The sequence below is a fragment of the Podarcis cretensis genome, assembly GCF_951804945.1.
Source record: "Podarcis cretensis genome assembly, chromosome: 11".
NCBI classification, from domain to species: Eukaryota; Metazoa; Chordata; class Lepidosauria; order Squamata; family Lacertidae; genus Podarcis; species Podarcis cretensis.
Window position 1 is genome coordinate 21,852,695 of NC_137180.1, and position 15,728 is coordinate 21,868,422.

At 41.2% G+C, this 15,728-nt stretch overlaps 1 protein-coding gene across 3 annotated transcripts in view; it reads left to right on the forward strand.

Annotated features, from left to right (window-relative positions):
- The window catches only part of PGGT1B (protein geranylgeranyltransferase type I subunit beta), a 30,109-nt gene that overhangs the window by 1,348 nt on the left and 13,033 nt on the right, over positions 1-15,728 (forward strand). For all 3 annotated transcript variants that reach the window (XM_079995756.1, XM_079995755.1, XM_079995754.1), the window contains exons 2-5: positions 4,524-4,642; positions 9,517-9,584; positions 12,559-12,710; positions 14,277-14,409. In XM_079995756.1, coding sequence (XP_079851882.1) covers positions 4,524-4,642; positions 9,517-9,584; positions 12,559-12,710; positions 14,277-14,409 — 472 coding nt within the window. The remainder of the gene's footprint in view (positions 1-4,523; positions 4,643-9,516; positions 9,585-12,558; positions 12,711-14,276; positions 14,410-15,728) is intronic.

A 15,728-nucleotide genomic window follows, 5' to 3' on the forward strand; every position in this document is an offset into this window, starting at 1 on the left:
AACTTGATCCAGTTCATCAAAGCTTTTAAAATTCTGATAGTCTCTTGTTCCCCGCTCAGGGGGTGGTACCACCCGCTTTGGGAACCAGTGGTCTAGTTGGTGCTGGAGGAGATGCTGGCAGCTACAACTACTCCTGCTTAACCAATAAGTAAAAAAATTGTCTAGTAGCACCTTAGAGACCAACTAAGTTTGTTCTGGGTATAAGCTTTCATGTGCATGCACACGAAAGCTTATACCCAGAACAAACTTAGTTGGTCTCTAAGGTGCCACTGGACTTTTTTTTTTTCCCCGACTGCGTCAGACCAACACGGCTCCCTGCCAGAATCTATTCATCAATAAGGTTACGGCAAGTAAAAAGAGCACTTTAGCTACTTTCCTTGATTGCTTTTAAATATGAGCAATGGTTCTTTTCTTCAGTTATTCTCTTGAACTCAACTCATTTTCTTACGGCAACGATGACCAACCAGATTTTTACTTTATGCCCTACCTTGAGTGTTGCTTTGGTAAAGCAGTCAGGTAGGCAGGCCTATAAATTCCAACAGGGCCTACAGATACTGCACGCCACAGTCCCACTCCTTGTACCCTCAGAATGTGACTTAGATTATATGCCGAACATATTTAACATCATGTTTTCGTCTAAGAAACTCAGTCACCCTGGGACAGTTTTTGTGAAGTGTTAGAAACAAAAAAAACCTTAATCCTATTTAAATAGAAGGGCTATTATCCTACTGTAAGACTGTTGAATTTATATAAGTGTAGTCTTATGCACACTTGGGATCAAGCCCTATTGAAAGCAGTGATATTTGCTTTTGAGTAAACATCCATAGGATTGGAAACTGCTTCAGAATTGCTCTTGGAACACGAAGGTCTGGAAATTTGGAAGGAGGGGAAACAATTTGCTGGAAAAATTTCTAGAAGTGACAAGAGCTGTGGTGAGAAAAATATTTTAAAATTTATTTAGAAGAATCTTTTATGAGTGGTTCTCATTCTGGTCTGCAATCTGTAGAAATCCCCAGTTGGGTAGTTTGCTGGAGAGCAACGCAAACATTGCAGAGAGCTGCTAAGAGTTTAGAACTTGAATATTAAAGTCATCTTTATGATGTATGAAAAAGCTCAAAGAGTTGGAGGAGAAATAAAACCCCTTAGAAAAAAAGAGGACATTGAATTTGGTCAGCAAGAAGCAAATTCAGTTTGAAACCTGATTTATGTTTAGGAATGAAATCACCATTTAGGAAATAGTTCATTTTCCCCCTACTGGTCAGTTTAAAAGAAATCAATTACTTAAGTAGAAATTATTTTCTAACAGGAGGAATTTGTTTAGTTAGCTAATGGGAATGAGACCCCTCACTTAATATTTTTGTAAACGGTACAGTCGTACCTCAGAAGTCGAACGCCTTGCAAGACAAATGTTTTGGCTCCCGAACGTCGCAAACCCAGAAGTTATTATTCCAGTTTGCGAATGTTCTTTGGAACCTGAATGTCTGTCGTGGCTTCCGATTGGCTGCAGGAGCTTCCTGCAGCCAATCGGAAGCCACACCTTGGTTCCTGAATGTTTTGAAGTCGAATGGACTTCTGGAACGGATTCTGTTTGACTTCCGAGGTATGACTGTACTATGAAAGAGCAAGGAGAAAAAATGTTTACTTTCTATGTTGCAGCTTTTCTACCAATGATTGGGGAATGCTGACCCACTGAATATTAGATTTAGGAGAATCCTCCTCAGGGCAGCAGCATTTTTTCCTTGAATATGTTCTCCAGTATATGGAGCCACCTATTAAAGAACCTGTTCTAATAGCTATGCAGGTAATCTGTGCACTTAATTATACCATGGCTCTCAATAATGCTGCAAGCAGTGTGATTAGTTAGTAGTCTGTGATCTGTGAAAAGCAAAACAGGTTAGAAGTAACAATGGGTGTAGCAGACCTGGAGGTTGTTGCAGAACCCAGATAGAGGTGAATAAAAGCATTTTAACTAAGACTGCAAAGCAAAGTGTACATTATGCTTAATTATAAGGACTCTTGTCTGGCCAAATCATTAATAACTTGAATTGCTACTGGTCTGTGTCTGGTAACTATTATGTGCCACCAAAATGTAATTAGATGACATCTCTGTTTGTAGAGAAATCTGATGTCACGTGAATCCAAGAGTGTGCTGCAGAGCTTTCCAAACTTTTCAAGTTGGTGACACTTTTTAGACGTGCATCATTTTGCGACACAGTAATTCAGTTTTACTAGCAAAAATTCAGTTTTACTGCGACACACCTACACACTGCAGCTGACGCACTAGTGTGTTGCAACACACATTTTGGAAAGCTCTGATGTACTGCAACACCTCTGTAGGGGTATTGTCAAACTCAGTAGCAGGTGGTGCGGGTGAAGCTGCATTGCTTTTCCAACACCACACATTGGACACAGCATGGTGGGCAGTAGTGGGAGCATCATATTGGCTCAGCTGTTGCACATGTGCCAAACTCCCACTGCCTTTCTCCTTCCCCTTTCCCTTTCCCTTCCCTTCTTTCCCATTCACTGCTATGCACAATGTTGGGAAGACAGATTGGCAATGCAGCCCCATCCACACTGTCCACTACTCATTGTACTAGGAAATTACTAGGTGAACTTCCTGGGTGTTTTATTAGATTTAATTTTGGCTTACTCGGCAAAAATCTGACAATATGTTCTGGGCAGCAATTTTGAAAGAAATATACTCTTAAAGTAGTTTGTGTGGAACTGTGTCAGACAGGTATATTAATAAAACAAAAGACGTTTGAGAATTAAAGATAAAGTCAATTATGGAATGCCCTCCTTTTGGAGGTGCACCAAGCACCAACTTTCCCCTTGTTCTATTGCAAAGTTGAAACCTAGTTGTTTTCTCGGGTATTTATGATTTTTTTTATTGTACCAGTAGTGAGCAGCTCTGTGTTTTAAGATTACTATTTATTGTTTTATCTCAGGATGGATAAAAATCAATGATTTCTTTAAAAAAATAAAAAAAATTCTACGTCATGTCAAGAACCTGAGACCTAGGTTCCAATGCAGCCGTTCAGGCCTCTTCGGCTGGCTCTTGGCACACTCTATGCCATACTCTTACCCACCAATGTTTCATGAGTGTGTGCATAAACACCTCTGACATTTGTGATGTTGGAATGTAACCTACTGTACAAACATAAGCTACGTCCTTTCTTTGTCCACTTTTGCCTCTGGACCTGCCTATCACTTTTATGTGTCCCCTGGATAGTGGCCCTTGAGTTCAAAAGGTTCCCACCCTTGTTCTAAGTGGTCTAAATGTTGAATTTACAACTCATTAAGAAATACAGTTGACTCGCAACTTGTGCTGTGGTTTTAGGGATTGTGTGTAAAGCCAAAATCACATATAGTAAGAACAACCCCAGAACTGTCCCTATGTCCACCTCTGCCTTTCCAAAGGCTCTGGAGGTGCTTTCTGCGAGCTTTAAAGCTCTTTCCATGCCAAGTTTTCTTGCTGCGGAAATCGCTTTTAAGCTCTCCTCCTTGCTTACCAGGCTCTCTTGCTGGAGCTTCCCAGAACCTGGTAACCAAGTATGAGAGCTTAATAGCTCTTTCTGCATCTAAGCTCTCCACCTTGTGTGTGTTTAATTTGTGCAATTGCAGTTGGCCAGCCAAACATAAAGCTGTGATCATTCAAGTTGCAGGTTGATTGTATGCAACAAAATCAGTCTCCTTACGATTCAGAATAAGGTCTAACAATAAAATGCAAAAATATTATCCTAGTAACAACAATAATAACAGGGCTCCAAAATTAAATCTTCATCCCAACCCAAGTCCTTAAACAGCACTGCATCCTGATAGTTTTAGGCATCATGATCATCATGTTTTTCTGGACTCAAAACAAGATGGTCTGCATCGCTTTCAATAGTAACAGTTTTTGTAGCTGGAAGCAGTCATTGCATTACTGTCCCAGGCCAGGTGGGAATAGGCCCGCAATGCAGGTCTTGCAGGGCTCACAGTTAAGATGGTCTACGGTTTGCATTGTTCACACGCAACTGTATGGAGCCACATTGTAGGGACACCTGCACTACCTTTTTATCTGTGTAATTTCTAGCACCAAAATGTGTCTGATTTGTGTTTGTTACCTGTCAGATTGCATTTTTCTTCCATGGCTCTCGGTGCTGAAGACATTTTTTCCTGATTTTGATGCTAATGAGCCAGTCATTTTACAGCTTCTTGAACATGTTGTTATTCTACATTTATGTGTGGTCTGCTTCATCAGTCGGAGAGACTGGTTGGTATCGGGTTTTCACTCCTTCACTCCAGGTGGAGTTGGTTAGTGAAGCTTGACAGCAGCGTGGCTTTCTGCCTGCAGAGTTACATGTAAGCCAGCTCCCTGCAGCATGTTGTCAGGTTGCAGCACTCATGTCTGTTTTCAGTTTGTGCTGGAGCTGACACATAACACAGGTACTTCTTTGTGGCTTAGAAGTACGACTTCTCATGCTTACAAACCATTTTATATTGATGGCGGGTAGTAATATCCTGCTTTTCTTCCCTCGCAGGTTGACAATTGCTTTTTTTGCACTCTCCGGTCTGGATATGTTGGATTCCTTAGATGTGGTGAACAAAGAAGATATAATAGAATGGATTTATTCCCTGCAGGTCCTTCCCACAGAAGACAGTGAGTGAGTTTTTAGCTTTTCTCTTACTGACATTTCATTACACTCATTTGTGCTGCTTTTAGCTTTTGATAATAGAGAGCAAACCCTTGTTCATAGAGATGCTGAGCAGTGACCATCTTACTTGTAACAATTGAAAGTGCTTAGCAGTACTAAAATGTAGATGCTCTTAGCCAGGTCACAGAACTGTGCAGTGAAGCCTGTCAAAGAGCTATAGTGAGTTATAGATGCAGTTGTATTAAGCAAAGTAGGTTAAACTTTCAAGCAGGGAACCCTCTGCTTAAAAAAAATAATAATGTTGCTTTGATGGGTTCTAGAAGGATACGTTGAAATTCTTAATATATTGTTAAGTTAGAAACATTCAGAAGGTATTTTGTCTAATCATGACAATACATGTTCATGATAGTTTTTTATAAAGCTGCTTAAATGTGCTTAGATGGGTCAATGGCTTTGTTCCTTCCTAATTGTACTGAATTTCCTTGTAAGACTTATTAGCTTAGCTCTACAAGAAATATGCAACTAATATAACTTGCCAGAACTATTATTACATTAATGAATGTTAAGCCAAACCCACCACTACTATAAGAGAACAATGGGAGAATAACAGGGAAACTCAAGCTAATTGATAGAACTGAGTCAGATGTCAATACAGTAATGCACTGTTGCCCTACTTGTTGGAAGTCAGTGGACTTGTACTCTTGTGCTCTCTGCTCCATCTAGGAGGCAGGCTTTCAGAAAAAGAGAGCAGTACTGGTAGTACATACCCCTTCCTCCTTAGTTCCACATCTTGAAATCACTAAGGCTGCTGGTGTGTGTAAGATATTAGAAACATTTAAAAAAGAAATATACGTATAAAATCAGTATCCTCGTGCCACTCTATCTCTGATCACCAAAAGCCAACACATGCAAGATAAGGCTATCTAGTTACTAATTATGATGGCAGTTTACTGTTTTCAGCATATCTCTGAATGCAAGTTTCTGGGGATCACGAGTTGCTCTTGTCCTCCTTGCGGGTTTCCCTTAGGCATCTGTTTGGTCACTGTGGGAACAGAATGTTGGACTGAATGGGTCTTTGGAACTTACTGCATGAACTTACTGCATAGTTGTGTGGTGGTGAGGATATATTCTCTACAAAATAAGACTTCCTCCCATTACCTCTGATTTCAGCTGTCTTTAAAATAATTCCAGAGGGATTGTGCGTCTGTTAATAGCACGCACAAAAATGAGGCTTGCAACAGCTTAACAAACATATTTTTTCTCTTTAAGGTGCCACAAGGCTCCGGTTTTGTTTCCTTAGAGTAATGATTAGTATAACTCATTGGAGTGTGTTACATCTTTTTTGTTGTTGTTGTTAAAGCTTCCATTGTTTTCAGTAGTAGTACCATTTATATGGGATGCAGGTGGCGCTGTGGGTTAAAGCCTCAGCGCCTAGGACTTGCCGATCGAAAGGTCGGCGGTTCGAATCCCTGCGGCGGGGTGTGCTCCCGCTGCTCGGTCCCAGCGCCTGCCAACCTAGCAGTTCGAAAGCACCTCTGGGTGCAAGTAGATAAATAGGGACCGCTTACCAGCGGGAAGGTAAACGGCGTTTCCGTGTGCGGCTCTGGCTCGCCAGAGCAGCGATGTCACGCTGGCCACGTGACCCGGAAGTGTCTCCGGACAGCGCTGGCCCCTGGCCTCTTAAGTGAGATGGGCGCACAACCCCAGAGTCTGTCAAGACTGGCCCGTACGGGCAGGGGTACCTTTACCTTTACCTTTTTACCATTTATATGCAGAACAACCACTAGATGGTGCCATTCCATAACTGAAGTATTAAATCCTTCCTGTGACATCTTCCAGAGGGGTTGCTGTGCTAGTCTGTTGCAGTAAAAACAAGGGGCAAGCTACAGTTAAAGTTTTGTGACACCTTTAAGACTCTCAGATTTATTACAGCATAAGTTTATACTTTAATAGGTTTCCTAGATTTTAAGATGCTGCAAGAGACTCTTACTTGTTGACAACAGCTTGTTGATTTTTTTGCCATAGTACGGCCAGTTGTGATTTCTCTGACTTCTCTTAACATTTAATCTTTAACTGTAGCTGATTAAAAATACTAAATGATTATGAAACTGTCCTCCCCCCATACTTAAAAATTCAGTAACATGGTTTTTGAAGATGTAGTTTTATGTGGCACATATCAATAGTATTGACATATTAGTAGATATGCACTCACATGAAACATCCCCACTGAAGCTAAAATACTTCTTATTTTCTTAACATCTCCCAAAACCTGTTTTTAAATTTTGGAGCTTCAATATTAGCCTTAGACCGTCTTCTTGACTAATTACCATAAGACCTCATCTATAATAATTGATTCAGAACAGCTGCTCTTGTTGTTTTGAAACTGTTGGATTAACTCCTACTCAATGAATAGTGATCATGGTTTGTCTGTTAATCTCCAATTCTGTGTGGCGTTCTCCATGGTTGTTAATTTCTGGAGTGCTTGACTTAAGAATTGAAGGCTTATGGGACCTTTAAGGTCATCTTGCAAAAGGAAACTTAAAAGTAACAAAGCTAATGAAGGTATTTAAAAAACCAAAACAAACTCTTGACTATGATCCGCATTCTCTTGGGATGGGTAATGAGATGTTAGTGAAAGATTCAAGAAAAGCTCTTTGAGCTGAAAATAGATTTGGCTCTTCTTTCACAGCAGCTTTCTGCAAAACACAATGAAGACAGGCACTGAAATGAAAACCTGCCAGTTAATAGCTAGAACCATGTTCTGAAGCTTCTTCTGTACGCTAATTTAGTGTATTTTCTGAATTGAAATACAAGAGCAAAACCAAGGGTGGCAATCGACCAAGTTTTACTCAGAGGAGACCCACTGTAATGACTAAGTTGGGCCCATTAATTTCAGTACTCAAAATAAAATTGAGTCACTTACAGTTGTCCCAGGTTATCAATTCACAGCTGCATTCTTTTCACATATAGGTTTAGCTTTGCTGGGAAATGTCACAGCCCACTGTATTTCATGGCATTTTGGTATGTCAGGTTAAAAAGAAGAGAAAAATCATCTGTAAATTCTCTATAAATATTTGCCTTTGTGGAGGACATTTCATGGGTTTAACTTATGCCATTATACATTTACTGTGGCTTTGGGGCCAATATGGGAGAGAGATGTTTTGTTGCAGTTGGAGCAGATAGAGGAATCCAGTTGTGCTGCTGCAGATGCACCATGGTGTTTTCTTCTCTCTGTGCTCCTCCCAGAGCTCATTCCTCCTCTGGTCACTGCTGTGGATACACGACCTGACTGTCTGCAGTCACTGCTTTGCCCCCTTCCCACTTTTGTTAAAGGTAACAGTAAAGGTACCCCTGCCCGTACGGGCCAGTCTTGACAGACTCTGGGGTCGTGCGCCCATCTCACTTAAGAGGCCAGGGGCCAGCGCTGTCCGGAGACACTTCCGGGTCACGTGGCCAGCGTGACATCGCTGCTCTGGTGAGCCAGAGCCGCACACGGAAACGCCGTTTACCTTCCCGCTGGTAAGCGGTCCCTATTTATCTACTTGCACCCAGAGGTGCTTTCGAACTGCTAGGTTGGCAGGCGCTGGGACCGAGCAGCGGGAGCGCACCCCGCCGCAGGGATTCGAACCGCCGACCTTTCGATCGGCAAGTCCTAGGCGCTGAGGCTTTAACCCACAGCGCCACCTGCGTCCCACTTTTGTTAGCCTCCCCTAAATCAAAGAGTCTTCCGTGAATGGAAGGGTGCATTGGATACAAACCACCATAAATACTGGAGTGACATTAAAAATTAATATGTAGGACGACCTTCATTATTTAGTATATCTCAGATGGAAAACCCCCCTCTTTAAACAAGACTTCTTTGTGCAGGATGAATGCTTTGTATGCTTGTGATCCTTGGAGACCCCTATTGGGGGATCTGACTGGTACTTTTGCATGAATTTTCTTTTTCTTTCAGTTTTTAGACAGAGAATATACATAAGACAAACAATTGGTACATGAACTCTTTAATATAATTGCTGTAATAAATTTGTTTTTGTATGGTTCTATATGCCTTACTTTGGCTCAAAGTTTATATACTTGTATGACATTTGTGTTGGAGCTATATCTTCCTGGCAGCAGACGACAGAACCATGAGACAGGTGTAAAATCCTCAAGCAAGAGTTTTATTTACAAACTTACAAACACAAAGCATGTGGGTGTTCTCTTTTGCAGACAAATTCAAACTGCAACTTCTCCTCCTTTTGTACTCATCACTAGCTGTATCTAATCAGCCCAGAACTCACACCCAGAACTCACAGAAACAGTTCTTAAAGTTACAGTAATCTTTTCTGTTTCTTTGCAGAATGACTCCTAACAATTTGTAAAATACAGCTTGTTTTTATTTAGCTGTTGCTTATTACAGCTCTTATCTCTGCAAGCGTGTTAGGCTAGATCCCAGAACAGCAGCTGTATTTTCCTGGAAGGTCAGTCTGAGGAGGGGATAGACTGAAAATGGCTGGCTGACCATTTCTACATCAACTACGTAGGATGGAGTGTTTGTAGAACTCAGAAAATGATGCGTATGTGGCAGGGTGGAAAAACTAACCACTCCCATTGGCCTTCTGTGAAAAATGGTTGTAAATGCAGAGCTGCATGTGGCCTTTGGGGACAGAACAGTTGCCAGCGCCTTTACTCAAAAGTAAGTGGGTTCACAGAGTTCAATAGGAGTTACTCCAAGTTAAGTTTGCAGGATAGCAGTCTGAGCTAGGGAATATGATTTGGCATTAATCATGAGCCAGAGAAAGACTTTAAGTTTCAGTAGAATTGTTTAAAACAAATAGCTAGTAATTTGAAAATGAATGCACAAAGTTAAACTAGGGTTGTTTTGTTTCCTACAAAGGATCAAACATGCATCGCTGTGGATTCCGTGGTTCTTCGTATCTGGGAATGCCATTCAATCCGTCCAAGGTTAGTGAATACTACATGAAAAAAATTACAGTGCTTTCCTTTGCAGCCTTTTAACAAATATTTACATGATCATGAAATAAGGCTCTGAGGTGAGCATTTTTTAAAGTAAAAATAGCACTCTATTTTTGTAAATTCTGCTCGTAAATTGAAAACATTTCTGTGAGGCAGAACAGTGCTCTTATTATCGAAGCCATATTTTAATGAAAGCTAGAAATGGATGCACAACTTTTTAAAGTGCTTTATGCTTTTAAAACCAATAAGAATAGAAATAGGGAAATTGACTACTCAGAAGCAAGTCACATTGAATTGAATGAGGCTTGCTCCCAGATAAGTGAAGTTAGGATTGCACCGTAAGTTACTAAAGTAACTACATTGAATGTAACTGGGCAGGTATGATGTGTGGAAGCCTGCGACTTGATAATGTAATGGTTTGGTTGTTCTGTGAACCTTTGTGACCCAAGAATTTCAAGTTGATGTGAACATAGGGTACTCTGTTCACTTTTCATAGAATCGACTAAGCAGTGAAGCTGTGCAACCTCTGCTCATATCCTACTTGAGGTCTGTTAAAACCAACAGCATCTGCTCAGCAGCAGTGCTTTCTGGAGTATGTGCTCGGTTCAGTTCTTTATTTTGGAACCACAGGTCTTTCAAGATGTGCCCACAGAACACTACTTTTAAAAGTAGTTCTGATTTTATTCAGGTTTATCTTGCTTTTAACTTTGCACAAATCATGGCCATTTGCAACTCCTTCGGGTCTTTATCAGATGCGAATCTTGCTCACTCTCTTTCCGTCATTCCATAGCTTGGACACGTGCAGACAAAAGGTGTTAATTCATGACTTACCGTAGTTTTCCGTGTATAAGACAAGGTTATTTTATTAAAAAATGATGCTAAAAATTGGGGGCTTCTTATACACAGATATTGGAGAGGTGGGATGGGTGATTGGTGTCTGCCGCGAGCAGGAGATTGTCAGCGCCATTTTTGCAGGTGATTGGTGCGTCTGCCAAGGTCTGCTGGCTATTGGCTGTTTTGGTGCTTGCTTTTGGCGAGTGTGGAGACGAATGGTGGCTTCGTCTATGTGTGTGCAATTGGCTGTTGCGGGTGAGCGATTTTCGGCAAAACTCCCCCTTCCAGTACTGTGCAATCCCCCCCCCCCGAGCTCAATAACTGTGGGCAATCTCCCCCCATTTTCTCAATTTTGAGTCCCAAAAAAGAGTCTTATACATGGGGGTGTGTTATACACGGAAAAATGCAGCAAATCCTCAGATTCCTGCAGCATTGCCTGAACACACATTTGAATGTTGTATTCTAAATGAGGATATTCTTCATAGGAAACCTTCACTTTTATAACGTGGTTGTCTCATGTAGTTTGTGGCAGGCGCGAGAAGTGGGGTCCTTGAAGTATGAATAGCCTGAGGATTGAAAGTGGGTTAGAAAGGGAACACAAATCAAATACACGGAGTGCAAGTTCAGAGGAGTCAAATAAGTCTGCAGTGTCAGTGTGCTAGCAGGCTGGCTGCATGGACAGAAATTCCATTCCTAACATTTCTGTCTTGCTGTTATCAGGACAGCATCAGTGTGGTTCTTGTGAGGAAGACACAAAAATAGATGCCCTTAAGATAGACTTAGCATGATGGGCAGGCAAACCAACACGTGTGGGCTTTTCTTTACAGTTGTGAGAGGTGTGAAGTCCTTCTTTAAAAATGACAAGACTTTCTAAATGCTGCATAACACATCAGACTTACATCATATCCATATTTCCATAAATTTTCATGGAAATGAGGGAGAATGCACATCCCTAGAATGTAAGCCACCTGGGCTTGAGTGGCCTCTTTTTAAAATAGGGTTGCCATATTTTGAAGAGCAAAAAAGAGGATACTATGATGGCCTTACAAGCCAATAAATGCAATTTGTCTCAAAATTTACCTCCTGAAAAAGAGAACATGTCCTGGAAAAAGAGGACACATGGCAACCCTGAAATTCCCATAAACAGAGTGTGATTATTTTTTAGGTTGTCACTATTTATATGGTGTGATCATATTTCTAAATTTATTGAAAGTGATATTACATGTGTGGTGATAACTCATTGTATCCTTTTACATGGTGCCAGAATTTTGTAACCTGGAATCTCTAATGTAAATCCCAGAAAATACTGAAAGGTATTGTGAAGTCCTTTCTGCAGGACCAGCTTGTTAAAATATTTTATTTATTTCTCAAGCTGTCTTTCTAGACTGAACGTTTCAGGAATATTTGCAAAGGAAAGTCTAGTTTGGTCATCTATCCTAGTACAGTAGTTGAGATCTGCCATACAGGACTAAACTGGCACACTGGAAGCCGCCATCAGTTCGTAGAAATCTGTGCAAAATTCTTCTGGTGCTGGAAATGTACCCTGGTCTTAAAATAACTGTCACACTTCCTGCTATTTGCATAGCTGCTGCTATGTGTGGGTCATGCAGAGGTGGGCATTTATATTTAGCCATTCAGGCAATTCTCCTGATGTTTCTCCTACCCAGTGTTAGGAACTGAGATATGAAAGCGAGGAGTTAAATGGCACCTTAAACCTAGGTTATGGACGCAACAACAGAATGTCCAGGTGCGTTTTTTTTTAAAATAACAGGAATACAAAGCTAAAAATGATTTTTCACATGGGCTAGTCCTTCCTCTGCCAATCTCCCCTCTAATATTCTTAAGAGGGTCTTCTTCAGAGAATAGCTAGAAGTGGGGAGGCAGAAAAAGGTCCTCCTTTCCTTCCACTCTGCAGTTTAAATCTGAATTTTAGGCTCAGTACTGCACCCTGAGCTCAGAAACTGTTTGTGCTAATGGAGTTCTCTGTCGCAAAATGTGCCTAGAACAATGCTCCTGCCCAAAGACACTTCAGGAAAACAATCTCTGTTTTCTGCTAAAAGAAATGCTTATTTTGTCATCCGTTGAGAACTATAAACTCTCATAATAATTGCATTTTCTTGTGTTTCAGGGTCCCGGTATTGCTCATCCCTATGATAGTGGGCACATAGCAATGACTTACACTGGCCTTTCCTGCTTAGTTATTCTTGGCGATGACTTGAGCCGAGTAAATAAAGAAGCCTGCTTGGCAGGACTAAGAGCTCTCCAGCTGGACGACGGGAGGTACAGTGAATTCTGTGTTGCCAGGTGTTAAATATTTTTAGAAAGGGAAAACTGGATCCAAATACATAATGCACAGTACAGTAAAGGAGGAACTGGTGAGACTGAATCCAGCGTGAGGAAACTGAGGGCTTGAGCACAGTAAGCAAGAGGAAGCTTACATACTTTGAGGTCTCTTCTTGCCAGGGAAAGCAAACTGAGACTAGGGTATTCTAGCAAGCAGAGATGTCTCCTTCTTCATTTCACATAGCACAGATAGGAAGCCTGCATTCTTGCATTTAATGGTGTTCTTTCACTGGGGGTTTCAGAGCCTAGTCTTTAAATGCCAGTAACTTGTTGTCTGTTCCCTATATTGCCGGCAACTGGTCAAAGGGCTCTAGGCTACCAAAAACAGCATTTAGAGAAGTCAGGAAGTCAAGAGACTTTTGCAGATTTAGGTAGGGAAGAGTACTGTGCTATATAGTTTGCTGAATGTCCTCAGTTCTCCTATCACAGCAACTCATTAAAGGTGTACTGTATATACTCGAGTATAAGCCGACCCGAATATAAGCCGAGGCACCTAATTTTACCACAGAATGGCAAAGGCAGAGGAGGAGGAAGGAGCAGCCTGAAAGGACCCTCACTCGAGTATAAGCCGAGGGGGGCTTTTTCAGCATTAAAAAATGTGCTGAAAAAAATGGCTTATACTTGAGTATATATGGTAATTCCTGCTGATCTCCAGAACCTCTTAATAGACCCTCGTGGGCGCTCAAATGCTTTTACTGCTGTTCCAGTCTGGTCTAGAGCCCTTTTCCTTGTTCCAGTGTACCCACAGACATGACTTTGATCTCTTTGGCTTGCCTTTCAAACTGAGCATTCTTCCCTCCATTGCTGAGACTGGCTCCTTTCATAGACTGCAGACTTTATATAGATGGAAAAAGTGACTCCTGAATCTTGGGTATGGCTGCAACCAAAGCAGCAACAACCATAATTTGATCTTGCTTGTTTTAATTCTTCTCCATTTAGTAGCTCAGCAATATGCTGGTTTCCATAAGTTCTAGAAAGCAGATGGACCTGGTTGTCTTAATATTTGTGGGGAGGGGTGTAGAAATCATGAGCTTTCATGAAAAGCTGTGATTACAAATGCAGAATTCTTGCTGATTATGCCAAACCCTGCCTCTCTGTGTCACCATTTTGTGACTGGCGGACCTCCATAATTTTCAACAACCTTGGGGGAAGAAAGTTTTATAACCCTTGCTCTAGGAAGCAGAAGGCCTTGCTAATGGGACATGGCACAGAATAATTCAGTTTAGTCCCTGCTACTCAGGTGAGTGGTGGGTATGCTGGCTGGTCAAAATGGTACTTTCACTAGCTAGTGTGTGTATGCTGGCTTTGTAGTAAATGACTGAAAGAGGTCTTGTAATCACCTGACAGGGTTCTGCTTTCAGGAGGTAATTAGATCATTTTCCCATAGAAACTGACAGTTTGAAGTAAATTATGTTTTGTTCTAACCCCCCCCCCCAAAACAAACCCAGATTGAGATTCAGTTGAACAGAGCAGTAACTGTTGCATAACTTCTATATGTTTTAGTTTTTGTGCAGTCCTGGAAGGAAGTGAAAATGACATGAGATTTGTGTACTGTGCTGCTTGTATATGCTACATGCTTAACAACTGGTCAGGGATGGATACAAAGAAAGCCATTGACTATATCAGGAGGAGCATGGTGAGTTTTGCAAATCAAATTTTTTCAACTTCCTCTATTCAGAGAATCTTTTCTTAACATTTCATATGCATACATTTTGTATCCCTGTGTTGATTGAGGAACTAAAGCAATAAAGCAGCTTCTTTGCCAGTTTTCCTGCATCCAAACATATTTAATGCAGAATATTATAGCAATAATGCATAGATTTGCCTTTGTAATGAGCAGCGTGAGAGAGACAACATTAGGATATGCTTAATGATTTAGGACACAAAGAACTTCTAAAACATGAATTTTTATGATGCTACAGTGATATATGCTACTTAGTTTTTCTTCTTACTAGAAATAATGATGGATTTCATGACTGCTAAATAGCCTCCACTTTGATATAAATTGTTGCCTATTCTGATTGTGTACAAGAAATATTAAGTATTCTGTGCATTCATTCATGGATAGTATTAGCCCTTCTGGGCAATTCAGACTGCAATCCTTTGTGAACTTAGCTGTGAGTAAGTCTGAACTTAGTGGGACTTATTCCTAAATATGCTTGCATACGGTTGCACTGTAAGGCTCCAACATTACAATCTTGTGTACGTTTACTTAGAAATATGGTACATAGCCATAGGATTTCAACATTCAAAATTCTTATATTGCTGCTTTTTATGATGTTATTGGGACACGGGTGGTGCTGTGGGTTAAACCACAGAGCCTAGGATTTGCCGATCGGAAGGTCGGCGGTTCGAATCTCCACGACAGGGTGAGCTCCCGTTGTTCAGTCCCTGCTCCTGCCAACCTAGCAGTTCGAAAGCACGTCAAAGTGCAAGTAGATAAATAGGTACTGCTCCGGCGGGAAGGTAAACGCCATTTCCGTGCGCTGCTCTGGTTCGCCAGAAGCAGCTTAGTCATGCTGGCCACATGACCCGGAAGCTGTACAACGTCTCCCTCGGCCAATAAAGCGAGATGAGCGCCGCAACCCCAGAGTCGGCCACGACTGGACCTAATGGTCAGGGGTCTCTTTACCCTTTACCTTTATGATGTTATTGGCATATAGACCTTTCAAAAACTGAAAAGCTACCAGTTCATATTTTACGTTAACGTTTTCCATACTAGTGTGATTGCAACGCTGGAATCCTGCCCTGTAGCATGGTGAAAATATAATTGCTGTGGCTAGTTGGGCACAGCTTTACTTAAGGTATAAATCTAGTTTAAGTTCAAATAATTTAAATGTTGCCTTTTGTAAGTATAGAAATACAGGATTGTGTTGTGAACAGCATGAGCTATTGCCTATTATCTGTCAGAGTACATGGGTTACAGATTAACAACCCAGGCCCTGAGTTTCCTGT